General features: G+C 47.3%; 1 protein-coding gene across 1 annotated transcript in view; it reads right to left on the bottom strand.

Annotated features, from left to right (window-relative positions):
* LOC139272906 (adenylate cyclase type 8-like) overlaps positions 1-14360 on the bottom strand; it is a gene marked incomplete at its 3' end in the record, with an annotated part of 426014 nt that overhangs the window by 342631 nt on the left and 69023 nt on the right. The window contains exon 5 of the mRNA XM_070889007.1: positions 5286-5413. Within this exon, the coding sequence (XP_070745108.1) occupies positions 5286-5413 (128 nt within the window). The remainder of the gene's footprint in view (positions 1-5285; positions 5414-14360) is intronic.

Here is a 14360-nt window from a genome sequence, read left to right as displayed (position 1 = left end):
TCTCCTCATATGTCAGTCCAGCCATCGCTGGAATCAGTCTGGTGAACCTTCGCTGCACTCCCTCAATAGCAAGAACGTCCTTCCTCAGATTAGGAGACCCAAAACTGAACACAATATTCCAGGTGAGGCCTCACTAAGGCCCTGTACAACTGCAGTAAGACATCCCTGCTCCTATATTCAAATCCTCCAGCTATGAAGGCAAACATGCCATTTGCATTCTTCACCGCCTGCTGTACCTGCATGTCAACTTTCAATGACTGATGAACCATGACACCCAGGTCTCGTTGCACCTCCCCTTTTCCTAATCTGCTGCCATTCAGATAATATTCTGCCTTCGTGTTGTTGCCTCCAAAGTGGATACTGCATCTGCCATGCATTTGCCCACTCACCTAACCTGTCCAAATCACCCTACAGCCTCTTAGCATCCTCCTCACAGCTCACACCACCACCCAGTTTAGTGTCATCTGCAAACTTGGAGATATTACATTCAATTCCTTCATCCAAATCATTAATGTATATTGTAAAGAGCTGGGGTCCCAGCACTGAGCCCTGCAGCACCCCACTAGTCACTGCCTGCCATTCTGAAAAGAACCCATTTATCCTGACTCTGCTTCCTGTCTGCCAACCAGTTCTCTATCCACGTCAGTACATTACCCCCAATACCATGTGCTTTGATTTTGCACACCAATCTCTTATGTGGGACCTTGTCAAAGGCCTTTTGAAAGTCCAAATACACCACATCCACTGGTTCTCCCTTGTCCACTCTACTAGTTACATCCTCAACAAATTCCAGAAGATTTGTCAAGCATGATTTCCCTTTCATAAATCCATACTGACTTGGACCGATCCTGTCACTGTTTTCTAAATGCTATTTCATCCTTAATAATTGATTAAACATTTTCCCCACTACTGATGGCAGGCTATGAGGCTGCATGCTATGAGGCTGCAGAGTGACTTGGACAGGTTCGGTGAGTGGGCAAATGCGTGGCAGATGAAGTATAATGTGGATAAATGTGAGGTTATCCACTTTGGTGGTAAAAACAGAGAGACAGACTATTATCTGAATGGTGACAGATTAGGAAAAGGGGAGGTGCAACGAGACCTGGGTGTCATGGTACATCAGTCATTGAAGGTTGGTATGCAGGTACAGCAGGCGGTTAAGAAAGCAAATGGCATGTTGGCCTTCATAGCGAGGGGATTTGAGTACAGGGGCAGGGAGGTGTTGCTACAGTTGTACAAGGGCTTTGTGAGGCCACACCTGGAGTATTGTGTACAGTTTTGGTCTCCTAACCTGAGAAAGGACATTCTTGCTATTGAGAGAGTGCAGCGAAGGTTCACCAGACTGATTCCCGGGATGGCGGGACTGACCTATCAAGAAAGACTGGATCAACTGGGCTTGTATTCACTGGAGTTCAGAAGAATGAGAGGGGACCTCATAGAAACGTTTAAAATTCTGACGGGGTTAGACAGGTTGGATGCAGGAAGAATGTTCCCAATGTTGGGGAAGTCCAGAACCAGGGGACACAGTCTAAGGATAAGGGGTAAGCCATTTAGGACCAAGATGAGGAGAAAATTCTTCACCCAGAGAGTGGTGAACCTGTGGAATTCTCTACCACAGAAAGTTGTTGAGGCCAATTCACTAAATATATTCAAAAAGGAGTTAGATGAAGTCCTTACTACTAGGGGGATCAAGGGGTATGGCGAGAAAACAGGAATTGGGTACTGAAGTTGCATGTTCAGCCATGAACTCATTGAATGGCGGTGCAGGCTAGAAGGGCCGAATGGCCTACTCCTGCACCTATTTTCTATGTTTCTATGTATGTTTCTAACCGGTCTATGAATACCCGTTTTCTCTCTCCCTCCTTTATTTAAAAGTGGTGTTACATTAGCTACCCTCCAGTCCATAGGAACTGATCCCGAGTTGATAGACTGTTGGAAAATGATCACCAATGTACCCACTATTTCTAGGGCCACTTCCTTAAGTACTCTGGGATGTAGACAATCAGGCCCCGGGGATTTATCGGCCTTCAATCCCATCAATTTCCCCAACACAATTTCCCGTCTAGTAAGGATATCCTTCAGTTCCTCCTTCTCTCTAGACCCTCGGTCCCCTAGTACTTCCGGAAGGTTATTTGTGTCTTCCTTCCTGAAGACAGAACCAAAGTATTTGTTCAATTGGTCTGCCATTTCTTTGTTCCCCATTATAAATTCACCTGAGTCCAACTGCAAGGGACCTACGTTTGTCTTCACTAATCTTTTTCTCTTCACATATCTATAGAAGCTTTTGCAGTCAGTTTTTATGTTCCCTGCAAGCTTCCTCTCGTACTCTGTTTTCCCCCTCCTAATTAAACCCTTTGTCCTCCTCTGCTGAATTCTACATTTCTCCCAGTCCTCAGGTTTGCTGCTTTTTTTTGGCCAATTTTTATGCCTCTTCCTTGGATTCAACACTATCCTTAATTTCCCTTGTTAGCCACGGTTGAGCCACCTTCCCTGTTTTATTTTTACTCCAGACAGGTGTGTACAATTGTTGAAGTTCATCCATGTGATCTATAAATGTTTGCCATTGCCTATCCACCGTCAACCCTTTAAGTATCATTTGCCAGTCAATTCTAGCCAATTCACGTCTCATCCCGTCGAAGTTAGCTTTACTTAAGTTCAGGACCCTAGTTTCTGAATTAACTGTCACTCTCCAGCTTAATAAAGAATTCTACCATATTATGGCCATTTTTCCCCAAGGGGCCTTGAACAAAAAGATTGCTAATTAGTCCCTTCTCATTACACATCACCCAGTCTAGGATGTCCAGCTCTCTAGTTAGTTCCTCGACATATTGGTCAAGAAATCCATCCCTAATACACTCCAGGAAATCCTCCTCCACTGCATTGCTACCAATTAGGTTAGCCCAATCAATATGTAGATTAAAGTCGCCCATGATAACTGCTGTATCTTTATTGCACACATCCCTTATTTCTTGTTTGATGTTGTCCCCAACCTCACTACTACTGTTTGGTGTTCTGTACACAACTCCCACTAGCGTTTTCTGCCCTTTGTTATTCCATAGCTCCACCCATACCGATTCCACATCATCCAGGCTAATGTCCTTCCTTACTATTGCATTAATTTCCTCTTTACACTGCAATGCCACCCCGCCTCCTTTTCCTTTCTGTCTATCCTTCCTAAATGTTGAATACCCCTGGATGTTGAGTTCCCAGCCTTGGTCACCCTGGAGCCATGTCTCTGTGATGCCAATCACATCGTACCCGTTAACTGCTATCTGTGCAGTTAATTTGTCCACCTTATTCCGAATACTCCTCGCATTGAGACACAGAGTCTTCAGACTTGTCTTTTTAACACACTTTGCCCCTTTAGAAATTTGCTTTAATGTGGCCCTTTTTATTTTTTGCATTGAGTTTCTCTGCCCTCCACTTTTACTATTCTCCTTTCTATCTTTTGCCTTTGTCTCCCTTTTATTTCCCTCTGCCTCCCTGCATTGGTTCCCATCCCCCTGCCATATTAGTTTAACTCCTCCCCAACAGCACTAGCAAACACTCCCCCTCGGACATTGGTTCCGGACCTGCCCAGGTGCAGACCGTCAGGATTGTGCTGATCCCACCTCCCCCAGAACCGGTTCCAATGTCCCAGGAATTTGAATCCTTCCCTGCTGCATCACTCCTCAAGCCACGCATTCATCTGAGCTATCCTGCGATTCCTACTCTGACTAGCACGTGGCACTGGTAGAAATCCTGAGATTACTACTTTTGAGGTCCTACTTTTTAATTTGGCTCCAAGCTCCCTAAATTCTTCTTGTAGGACCTCATCCCATTTTTTACCTAGATCGTTGGTACCTATATGCACCACAACAACTGGCTGTTCGCCCTCCCTTTTCAGAATGTCCTGCACCCTCCGAGACATCCTTGACCCTTGCACCAGGGAGGCAACATACCATCGTGGAGTCTCGGTTGCGGCCGCAGAAACGCCTATCTATTCCCCTTACAATCGAATCTACTATCACTATCGCTCTCCCACTCTTTTTTCTGCCCTCCTGTGCAGCAGAGCCACCCATGGTGCCATGAACCTGCCTTCCCCTGATGAGTCATTCCCCCCAAGCGGTGTATCTGTTTTGCAGGGGACGTATTAGGAACATCCAACATGGCTTTATAAAAAGGTCATGTCTTACAAATCTAATTGTATTTTTTGAAGAAGTTACAAAGTTGGCGGATGAGGTAGGTCCTGCGGACATTGTCTACTTGGATTTGCAAAAAGCTTTTGACAAGGTACTGCACAAGAGGTGTCTCTACAAGATCGGAAATATGAGTTGGATTCAGAACTGTGTGGCAGGACGCAGTAGTTATAGATGGACCTGGATGTGTTTGCAGACCAGTCACCAGTGCTGTCCCACAAGGATCGGTGTTGGAGTCGTTGCTCTTTACTGGTTTTATTAATGATCTGGATGTCGGTGTTGGAGCACAATCTGAAACGTTACAGATACCAAGATCTGTGTGATTGCTAGAACTGCACAGTGGTTATGTTACGGGACGAGTAATCCAGAGACAAGAGTTCAAATCCCACCAGGGCAGCTGGGGAATTTAAATTTGGTTTATTAAATAAATCCGGAATAAAATTCTCGTGTCAGCGATGGTGACCATGTTGTAAAAACCCATCTGGTTCACTAATGTCCTTTAGGGAAGGAAATCTGCCATCCTTACCCGGTCTGGCTGATATGTGACTCCAGACCCACAGCACTGGGGTTGACTCTTCACTGCCCCCTGCAATGGCCCAGCGAGACACTCCATTGTACAAACCGCTACAAAGAACAGCAGTTCAAGAAGGCGGCTCACCACCACCTTCTCCAGGGGCAATTAGGGATGGGCAATAAATGCTGACCTTGACAGCGACGCCCACATCCCAGGACAGAATAAAAAAATGATGCTTGTCTGCTTCAGGCAGATCTTAATGTGTTTGGCTCAAGATTGGAAAATGATGCATAAAGTACACTGTCATGCTCAACATTTATACACCCTGCGGGGAAAAGTATTCCAGTTGGTGAAGATAGAAGGGGATTTGGGCATTGTAGAAATCCTTTCCCTTCCTTTTATTCCCAATAGCTACCTTCCACAACAGCTTCTTTAAACTTACAGTCAAATGCGAACAGACACAGAAACAAAAGACACATGGTTCTTATTTTTAACTATAACAGTGTCTGTACCAAGTTAGACCCAGGGACAGGTGTGAGTGAAGTGGCCCTGTGTTACAATCCCCGATGGTACGTGCTCATCTGTTCCCTTACCGGATCGATCGGATCATCTGCAGGCCCAGTTCCACACAGCAGTGGGCATGATCATCGCGTGGTTCAGGCAGTCCTGAAACAGCGTAGTAGCAGTCTCCCAGAATCTTTATCCGTAGACAGTTCTGCTCCTGTTGAGCAGAAGGTAGAATCTCTAACTCCACTGTACTGTCACAATGAGTAGCATGTTTTTTCAAAGCAATCTCGCTTTTTTTGGTCCATTTGTGTTTACAAGTTGTTTGTGTGAAGAGCTGCAGATTTTTGCCCCTTGTTGACTCAAATAATTGGAGTGTCACTAGACTTTGGATACAGGAGTTCTTCAGCCCATGGAATCAAACCTAGCTCCCAGGGAGTATCTGATCCACCCAGTCTGTCAGAGAAAGGGGGGGGAGGCCTTCATCACCCACCTCTCTACAATGGTTTCCCTCTGCTTAACACTGTGCAGGTGCCTGGTTCCAGGGAGTTAGGGAAAGGAGTTATGGAGTGGGCTGGGCCTCCGCCTTCCTTGCACTTGGCTCCACAAAGCAGGGTTGAAGCTCCAGTCTGAAACAGGAGCCTTTGAATTATACGGGGCTGTTGAGGCAGTGACATCAAAGAGCATTGCGTGGCCCAGAAAGTGATGTGCTCCGAGGCTTGACCCGCTTCAGTGCAGCTTCAGTCAGCCCCTAGTGCAGCAGAGTGGCGACCACCTTAAACTGGGGCACAGCGAAATGCAGTCCCACAGCGTCTCACCCACACCAGAGGTTCTCGATCCACTCTGGACTGGATTTAAGCCAGGTGATAGTGTTCACTGCTCCCCATCAGAATCAGGAGACCCTTGTTCCCTCTGACTGGGTAATAGTGTTTCACCTACTACATTGAGGCAAGAACTGTCCTAGATCCCAAAGGACCCCAGGAAGATTGACAATGAATTCAAGAAGGATTACATAAGTGTTGTGCATGGAGAAAGAGTCAGACTGAACACTGTGAGCTCAAAGTAAAGTATGACCTTAGTCTTTTATTGCAGGTCTCCAGAGCCCCTCTCCAACCTGTGAGGCCTCCTTAAATACCTGTGCTCCCAACAGATTATTGGATCCCTAGGAACTCCAGGGGATGAGCCCTCTGGTGGCTGTACAGAGTAAATACAAGTTTACATATATAACAACACTCCCCCCACCCCCTCCACTCAAAAGTCAATAGTGTAACTATTTACAATGTGAGTCGATCTGGGGCCCTTCTTGCCCTGGTTGATCGTCTTGGTGTGAAAGCTGGTGTTGTTGAATCATTTGTTGGGCCCTCGCTGGGCTGCTGTGCAGCTGGCCTTGCTGTGCTGCCTGGTGTGTTGGGCCCTGCAGGGCTGCTGTGGATGATGGGTTCTGCTTCGTGGTCAACCGTGGTGCCGGTTGCCACTGGTGTGTATGTTGGGGGATCAAAAAAGGGAGGGTCCCAGGTGGGTTGCTCAGGATAGTCCGTGAATCTGAGTTTGATTTGGTCCAAATGTTTCCGGTGAATGAGTCCATTTGAAAGTTTGACCCGAAACACCCTGCTCCTCTCTTTGGCCACGACAGTGCCGGGAAGCCACTTGGGACCTTGTCCATAATTTAATACAAATGCAGGATCATTGATTTCAATCTCGCGTGACACATTTGCGCTATCATGGTATGCACTTTGTTGAAGCCGCCTGCTCTCTACCTGTTCATGTAGATCAGGGTGAACTAACGAGAGCCTTGTCTTAAGTGCTCTTTTCATGAGCAGTTCAGCAAGGTGGGATCCCAGTGAGTGAGTGGGGTCTCGTGCGGTAGCTAAGCGGGACTCTGGATAGGTGAGTCTGTAGTGAGACTTCCGTTACCCTCTTCAAGCCTTGCTTGATGGTTTGCACTGTTCTCTCTGCCTGATCATTGGACGCTGGTTTAAACGGGGCAGATGTGACATGTTTGATCCTGTTATGGGTCATGAATTCCTTGAACTCAGCACTGGTAAAACATGGCCCGTTGTCGCTCACCAGGACATCGGGTAAGCCGTGTGTGGCAAACATGGCCCGCAGGCTTTCAGTAGTGGCAGTGGACATGCTAGCCGACATTATCTCACATTCAATCCATTTGGAGTACGCGTCTACAACCACAAGGAACATTTTACCCAAGAACGGGCCAACATAGTCGACGTATACCCTCGACCATAGTTTGGAGGGCCAAGACCATAAACTTAGCGGCACCACCCTGGGTACATTGCTTAACTGCGAGCATGTATTACATCTGTGAACGCAGGATTCTAAGTCCGCATCAATACCGGGCCACCACACACTTTCATCATTACGATGCCTGGGTACTGTGGAGGTCATTGATGAAGGTGTCTCTGCCCTTCTTGGGGACCACTACTCGATTGCCCCACAGAAGGCAGTCTGCCTGTATAGACATTTCATCTTTGCGCCGCTGGAACGGCTTTATCTCTTCCTGCATTTCCACTGGGACACTGGGCCAGCTCCCGTGAAGCACACAGCTTTTGACTAGAGATAATAAGGGGTCCTGGCTTGTCCAGGTTTTGATCTGCCGGGCAGTGACGGGTGATTGCTCACTCTCGAATGCTTCCATAACCATGGCTAGATCTGCGGGCTGCGCCATTTTCACCTCCGTGGTGGGCAATGGCAGCCTACTGAGAGCATCGGCGCAGTTTTCTGTGCCTGGCCTGTGGCGGATAGCGTAGTTGTACACGGACTGGATGAAGGCCGATGCGTTGCTATTTATCCCTTTACTCTCGAAAAACAGGGATATAAGTGGCTTATGGTCAGTTTCCAATTCGAATTTTAGCCCAAACAGGTATTGATGCATTTTCTTTACCCTATAAACACATGCTAACACTTTTTTCTCAATCATGCTGTAGGCTCTCTCGGCCTCAGACAGACTCCTGGATGCATAAGCAACGGTTGCAGTTTCCCGAAATCATTAGCTTGTTGCAATACACACCCAACGCCATATGACGACACATCAAATGTTACTACCAAAATCTTACATGGATCATACAACACAAGCAATTTGTTTGAGCATAACAATTTTCTCGCTTTTACAAAGGCATTTTCTTGGCTTTTTCCCCAAACCCATTCGTCCCCTTTTTGTAGTAAGACATGCAGTGGTTCTAGCAGGGTGCTGAGACCCGGTAAGAAGTTACCAAAGTAGTTTAGTAGTCCCAGAAACGACCGCAGCTCCGTCATGTTCTGTGGCCTCGGTGCATTCTCGATTGTCTCCGTCTTCACGTTGGTGGGCCTGGTGCCGTCCGCCGCAATCCTCCTTTCCACGATCTCCAATTCAGGCGCCAGGAAAATGCACTTTGAGCATCTTAACTTGAGTCGACTAAGAACCTCCTCCAGGTTCTGCAGGTGCTCGACTGTGTTCCAACATGTGATCAAGATGTCGTCCTGGAAGACCATGGTGTGCGGGACTGACTTCAGTGAGCTTCCCATATTTCTCTGGAATATCGCCGCCGCTGATCGGATTCCAAACGGGCATCTGTTATAAACAAAAAGACCTTTGTGCATGTTGATGCAGGTGAGGGCCTTCAATGATTCCTCCAGTTCCTGCATCTTGTAGGCTGAAGTCAGATCCAGCTTTGTGAATGTCTTTCCTCCCGCCAGGGTTGCAAATATGTCGTCGACCTTTGGTAGTGGGTATTGGTCCTGCAGGGAGAAACGATTGATAGTTACTTTGTAATCGCCACAAATTCTGACAGTGCCATCTCCCTTGAGGACTGGGACGATAGGACTGGCCCACTCGCTGAACTCAGTCGGTGAGATGATGCCCTCTCTTTGTAGCCGGTCTAGCTCGATCTCTACCCTTTCTCTCATCATGTACAGTACTGCTCTCGCCTTGTGATGGATGGGTCGCGCCCCCGGAATTAGGTGGATCTTCACTTTTGCTCCTTGGAATTTCCCGATGCCTGGTTCGAACAGTGAAGGAAATTTGTTTAAGACCTGGGCACACAAAGTGTCGTCAGCGGGCGATAGCGCTCGGATGTCATCCCAGTTCCAGTGTCTCTTTCCCAGCCAGCTCCTGCCGAGCAGCGTGGGACCATCACCCGGTACCACCCAGAGTGGTAGCTTGTGCACCGCTCCATCGTAGGAGATCTTTACGGTAGCACTGCCGATTACAGGAATAAGTTATTTTGTGTAAGTTCTTAGTTTCGTGTGAATTGGAGTTAAGACTGGTCTTTTTGCCCATGATGGACTGGCTCACGCCCGTGTCCAGCTCCATTGACATCAGGAGTCCATTTAGTTCAACATTCAGCATTATCGGGGGACAATTGGTGGTGAATGTGTGCACCCCATGTACCTCTGCCTCCTCGGTCTGAGCCTCTGGTTCGTCGTGATCCTCCGTGGATCTGTCCTCCTCTGCAACATGGTGGTTTGCAGGTTTAACAGGCTTTGCAGCTCGCCTGCACACTCGTTGGAGGTGTCCCATTGTTCCACAGCCCTTGCAAACGTACTCTTTTAATCGGCATGAATGGAAACGATGACCACACCCGCAGCGCCATCATCACCCTTGATGGTGAACTCTGAGATATCTGTGGACGCGTAGCTACAAGTTTCTGTGACCTGCCCTGTACGTTACAATTCGAAAACAACATCACTTTGTTCACAGTACTTGTAGCAGCACTTGTGTGCTGAGAGATTTGCTTCGTATTGTCACTGGTGGCAATGAATGCCTGGACTATCGCTATGGCCTTACTCAAGGTAGGGGTCTCGACAGTCAAAAGTTTGCGAAGTATGGTTTCGTGACCAATGCCAAGTACAGAAAAAGTCTCTAAGCATGTGTTCCGAATGTCCTTCAAATTCGCAATGTCCTGCAAGGCGTCTCAGCTCGGCGACATAACTCGCCACTTCCTGGCCTTCAGACCTTCTGTAGATGTAGAATCGGTACCTCGCCATCAGAACGCTTTCCTTCGGGTTCAAATGCTCTCGGACCAGTGTGCACAAACCATCGTACGATTTCTCCGTGGGTTTTGCTGGAGTGAGCAGATGCTTCATGAGGCCAAACGTTGGTGCCCCACAGACGGTGAGGAGGATCGCCCTTCGTTTGGCAGCGCTCTCTTCTCCATCTAGCTCATTGGCCACGAAGTATTGGTCGAGTCGCTCAACAAATGTTTCCCGATCATCTCCCTCCGAGAATTTCTCCAGGATGCCCACTGTTCTGTGCATCTTTAGGTTCGCTATCTGTATCTCGTCGCCAGTTGTTGTGTATGGAGAAAGAGGCAGGCCGAACACTGTGAGCTCAAAGTAAAATGTGACCTGAGTCTTTTATTGCAGGTCTCCAGAGAGCCTCTCCAACCTGTGAAGCCTCCTTAAATACCTGTGCTCCCAACGGATTATGGGATCCCTTGGGACTCCAGGGGATGATCCCTCTGGTGGCTGTACAGAGTAAATACAAGTTTTCATATATAACAATAAGAACATAAGAAATAGGAGCAGGAGTAGGCCATACGGCCCCTCGAGCCTGCTCCACCATTTAATACGAGCATGGTAGATCTGATCATGGACTCAGCTCCACTTCCCCGCCAGCTCCCCATAACCCCTTATCCCCTTATCGTTTAAGAAACTGTTTATTTCTGTCTTAAATTTATTCAATGTCCCAGCTTCCACAGCTCTCTGAGGCAGTGAATTCCACACATTAACAATTCTCTGACAAAATAAATTTCTCATCACTGTTTTAAATGGGCGGCCCTTTATTCTGAGATCATGCCCCCTAGTTCTAGTCTCCTCTCTGCATCCACCTTGTCAAGCCCCCTCATAATACATTTCGATAAGATCACCTCTCATTCTTCTGAATTCCAATGAGTAGAGGCCCAACCTACTCAACCTTTCCTCATAAGTCAACCCCCTCATCCCCAGAATCAACCTAGTGAACCTTCTCTGAACCGCCTCCAAAGCAAGTATATCCTTCCGTAAATATGGAAACCAAAACTGCATGCAGTATTCCAGGTGTGGCCTCACCCATACCTTATAAAGCTGTAGCAAGACTTCCCTGCTTTGATACTCATTCCCCTTTGTAATAAAGGCCAAGATACCATTGGCCTTTCTGATCATTTGCCGTACCTGCATACTATCCTTTTGTGTTTCATGCACAAGTACCCTCAAGTCCCGCTGTACTGCAGCACTTTGCAATCTTTCTCCATTTAAATAATAACTTGCTCTTTGATTTTTTTTCTGCCAAACTGCATAACCTCACACTTTCCAACATTATACTCCATCTGTCAAATTTTTGCCCACTCACTTAGCCTGTCTATGTCCTTTTGCAGACTTTTTGTGTCCTCCTCACACATTGCTTTTCCTCCCATCTTTGTATCGTCAGCAAACTTGGCTACGTTACACTCGGTCCCTTCTTCCAAGTCGTTAATATAGATTGTAAATAGTTGGTGCCCCAGCACTGATCCTTGCGGCACCCCACTAGTTACTGGTTACCAACCAGAGAATGAACCATTTATCCCGACTCTCTGTTTTCTGTCAGTTAGCCAATCCTCTATCCATGCTAATATATTACCTCCAACCCCATGAACTTTTATTTTGTTCAATAACCTTTTATGTGACACCTTGTCAAATGCCTTCTGGAAGTTCAAAATACACCACATCCACTGGTTCCCCTTTATCCACCCTGTTCATTACATCCTCAAAGAATTCCAGCAAATTTGTCAAACATGACTTCCCTTCATAAATCCATGCTGACTCTGCCTGACCGAATTTTGCTTTTCCAAAAGTCCTGCTACTGTTTCTTTAATAATGGACTCCAACATTTTCCCAACCACAGATGTTAGGCTAGCTGGTCTATAGTTTCCTGCTTTTTGTCTGCCTCCTTTTTTAAATAGGGGCGTTACATTTGCAGTTTTCCAATCTGCTGGGACCTCCCCAGAATCCAGGGAATTTTGGTAAGTTACATCATCATCATAGACAGTCCCTCGGAATCGAGGAAGACTTGCTTCCACTCTTAGCATGAGTCCTTAGGTGGCTGTACAGTCCAATACGGGAACCACAGTCCCTGTCACAGGTGGGACAGACAGTGGTTGAGGGAAGGGGAGGTGGGACTGGTTTGCCGCACGCTCCTTCCGCTGCCTGCGCTTGCTTTCTGCATGCTCTCGGTGATGATACTCGAGGTGCTCAGCGTCCTCCCGGATGCACTTCCTCCAGTTATAGCGATCTTTGGCCAGGGACTCCCAGGTGTCAGTGGAGATGCCGCACTTTATCAGGGAGGCTTTGAGGATGTCCTTGTAACATTTCCTCTGCCCACCTTTGACTCGTTTGCTGTGGACGAGTTCCGAGTAGAGCGCTTGCTTTGGGAGTCTTGTGTCTGGCATGCGGACAATGTGGCCCTGCCCAGCGGAGCTGATCCAAGTGTGGTCAATGCTTCAATGCTGGGGATGTTGGCCTGGTCGATGTTGGCCTAATGTTGGTGCGTCTGTCCTCCCAGGGAATTTGTAGGATCTTGCAGAGACATCATTGGTGGTATTTCTCCAAAGACTTGAGGTGTCTGCTGTCCAGCCAATGCCTCAAAGCAGTGTGGCACAGGAGGGGGCCCACCAGAGGTCATCGAAGTGACTGACATCGAGGAGTATGCCTTGGCGATGGTGGGTGACTACCCCCGTGCCACCACACATGATGGTGCCGATCCCGTGCTACAGCATGGTAAGTTGATCATAATCTCCGGTCTGTGTTCTGCTCATGTCATGCAAGGTCATGTAATGTGATGTCAAATGCATTTTAATGTACTGTCTGTCGGCTATTTAGGGTGTAGCACTGGTAGTCCTTGAAATAAGACTGTGATACGTCATGGTACTCGTATCAGCATTACTGTCATGTATCCTACATGGTTACTGCTTGTACTATCACAAGGTGTGCCACCAGAGGGCACCGCAGTGGGAGACTTGTAGGTTATCTGTACAGGTGTGCCTGGCCTAGTATAAAAGGCAGGCCACCAGGTGTGATCCTCACTCTGGGGTTACATTAAATGGACTAAGGTCACTACAGTTTAGGCACAACACATTGTCTCATGGAGTCATTATCAGGGGATCTGAAGACACAACATTATCAACCTCCTGTTGTCTTGTACTTGAGGATGATGAAACATAGAAACATAGAAAATAGGTGCAGGAGTAGGCCATTCGACCCTTCGAGCCTGCACCACCATTCAATAAGATCATGGCTGATCATTCACCTCAGTACCCCATTCCTGCTTTCTCTCCATACCCCTTGATCCCTTTAGCCATAAGGGCCATATCTAACTCCCTCTTGAATATATCCAATGAACTGCCATCAACAACTTTCTGTGGTAGAGAATTCCACAGGTTAACAACTCTCTGAGTGAAGAAGTTTCTCCTCATCTCGGTCCTAAATGGCTTACCCCTTATCCTTAGACTATGTCCCCTGGTTCTGGACTTTCCCAACATCAGGAACGTTCTTCCTGCATCGAACCTGTCCAATCCCGTCAGAATTTTATATTTTCTATGAGATCCCCTCAAATTCTTCCAAATTCCAAAGAATATAAGCCTAGTTGATCCAGTCTTTCTTTATATATCAGTCCTGCCATCCCATGAATTAGTCTGGTGAACCTTCGCTGCACTCCCTCAATAGCAAGAATGTCCTTTCTCAGATTAGGAGACCAAAATTGCACACGATACGCAAGGTGTGGTCTCACCAAGGCCCTGACAACTGCTCCGATATTCAAATCCCCTCACTATGAAGGCTAGCATGGCCTTTGCCTTCTTCACTGCCTGCTGTACCTGTATGCCGACCTTCAATGACGGATGTACCATGACACCCAGGTCTCGTTGCACCTCCCCTTTTACTAATCTGTCACCATTCAGATAATAATCTGCCTTCCTGTTTGATACGTCCTTACTACACAGTATAAATGCACATGAGGCCCATGCTTGAGAGAAGGTCGGTCTGTGACCTGTCCTTTATTCCTGAGCACTCAAGTGATGAAGGTGGGTGGAGCTTCCCCTTTTATACCTGAAGGTCCAGGTTAGGAGTGTCTCCCACCTAGTGGTCAGTGTTCTCACAGTGTACAACTTAGGTCGGATTATACATGGGTTACAATGCTGGTTGAATACATGACATCACCT

The sequence above is a fragment of the Pristiophorus japonicus genome, chromosome 9, assembly GCF_044704955.1.
Source record: "Pristiophorus japonicus isolate sPriJap1 chromosome 9, sPriJap1.hap1, whole genome shotgun sequence".
NCBI lineage: Eukaryota > Metazoa > Chordata > Chondrichthyes > Pristiophoridae > Pristiophorus > Pristiophorus japonicus.
This window is presented reverse-complemented; position numbering and strand designations above follow the sequence as displayed.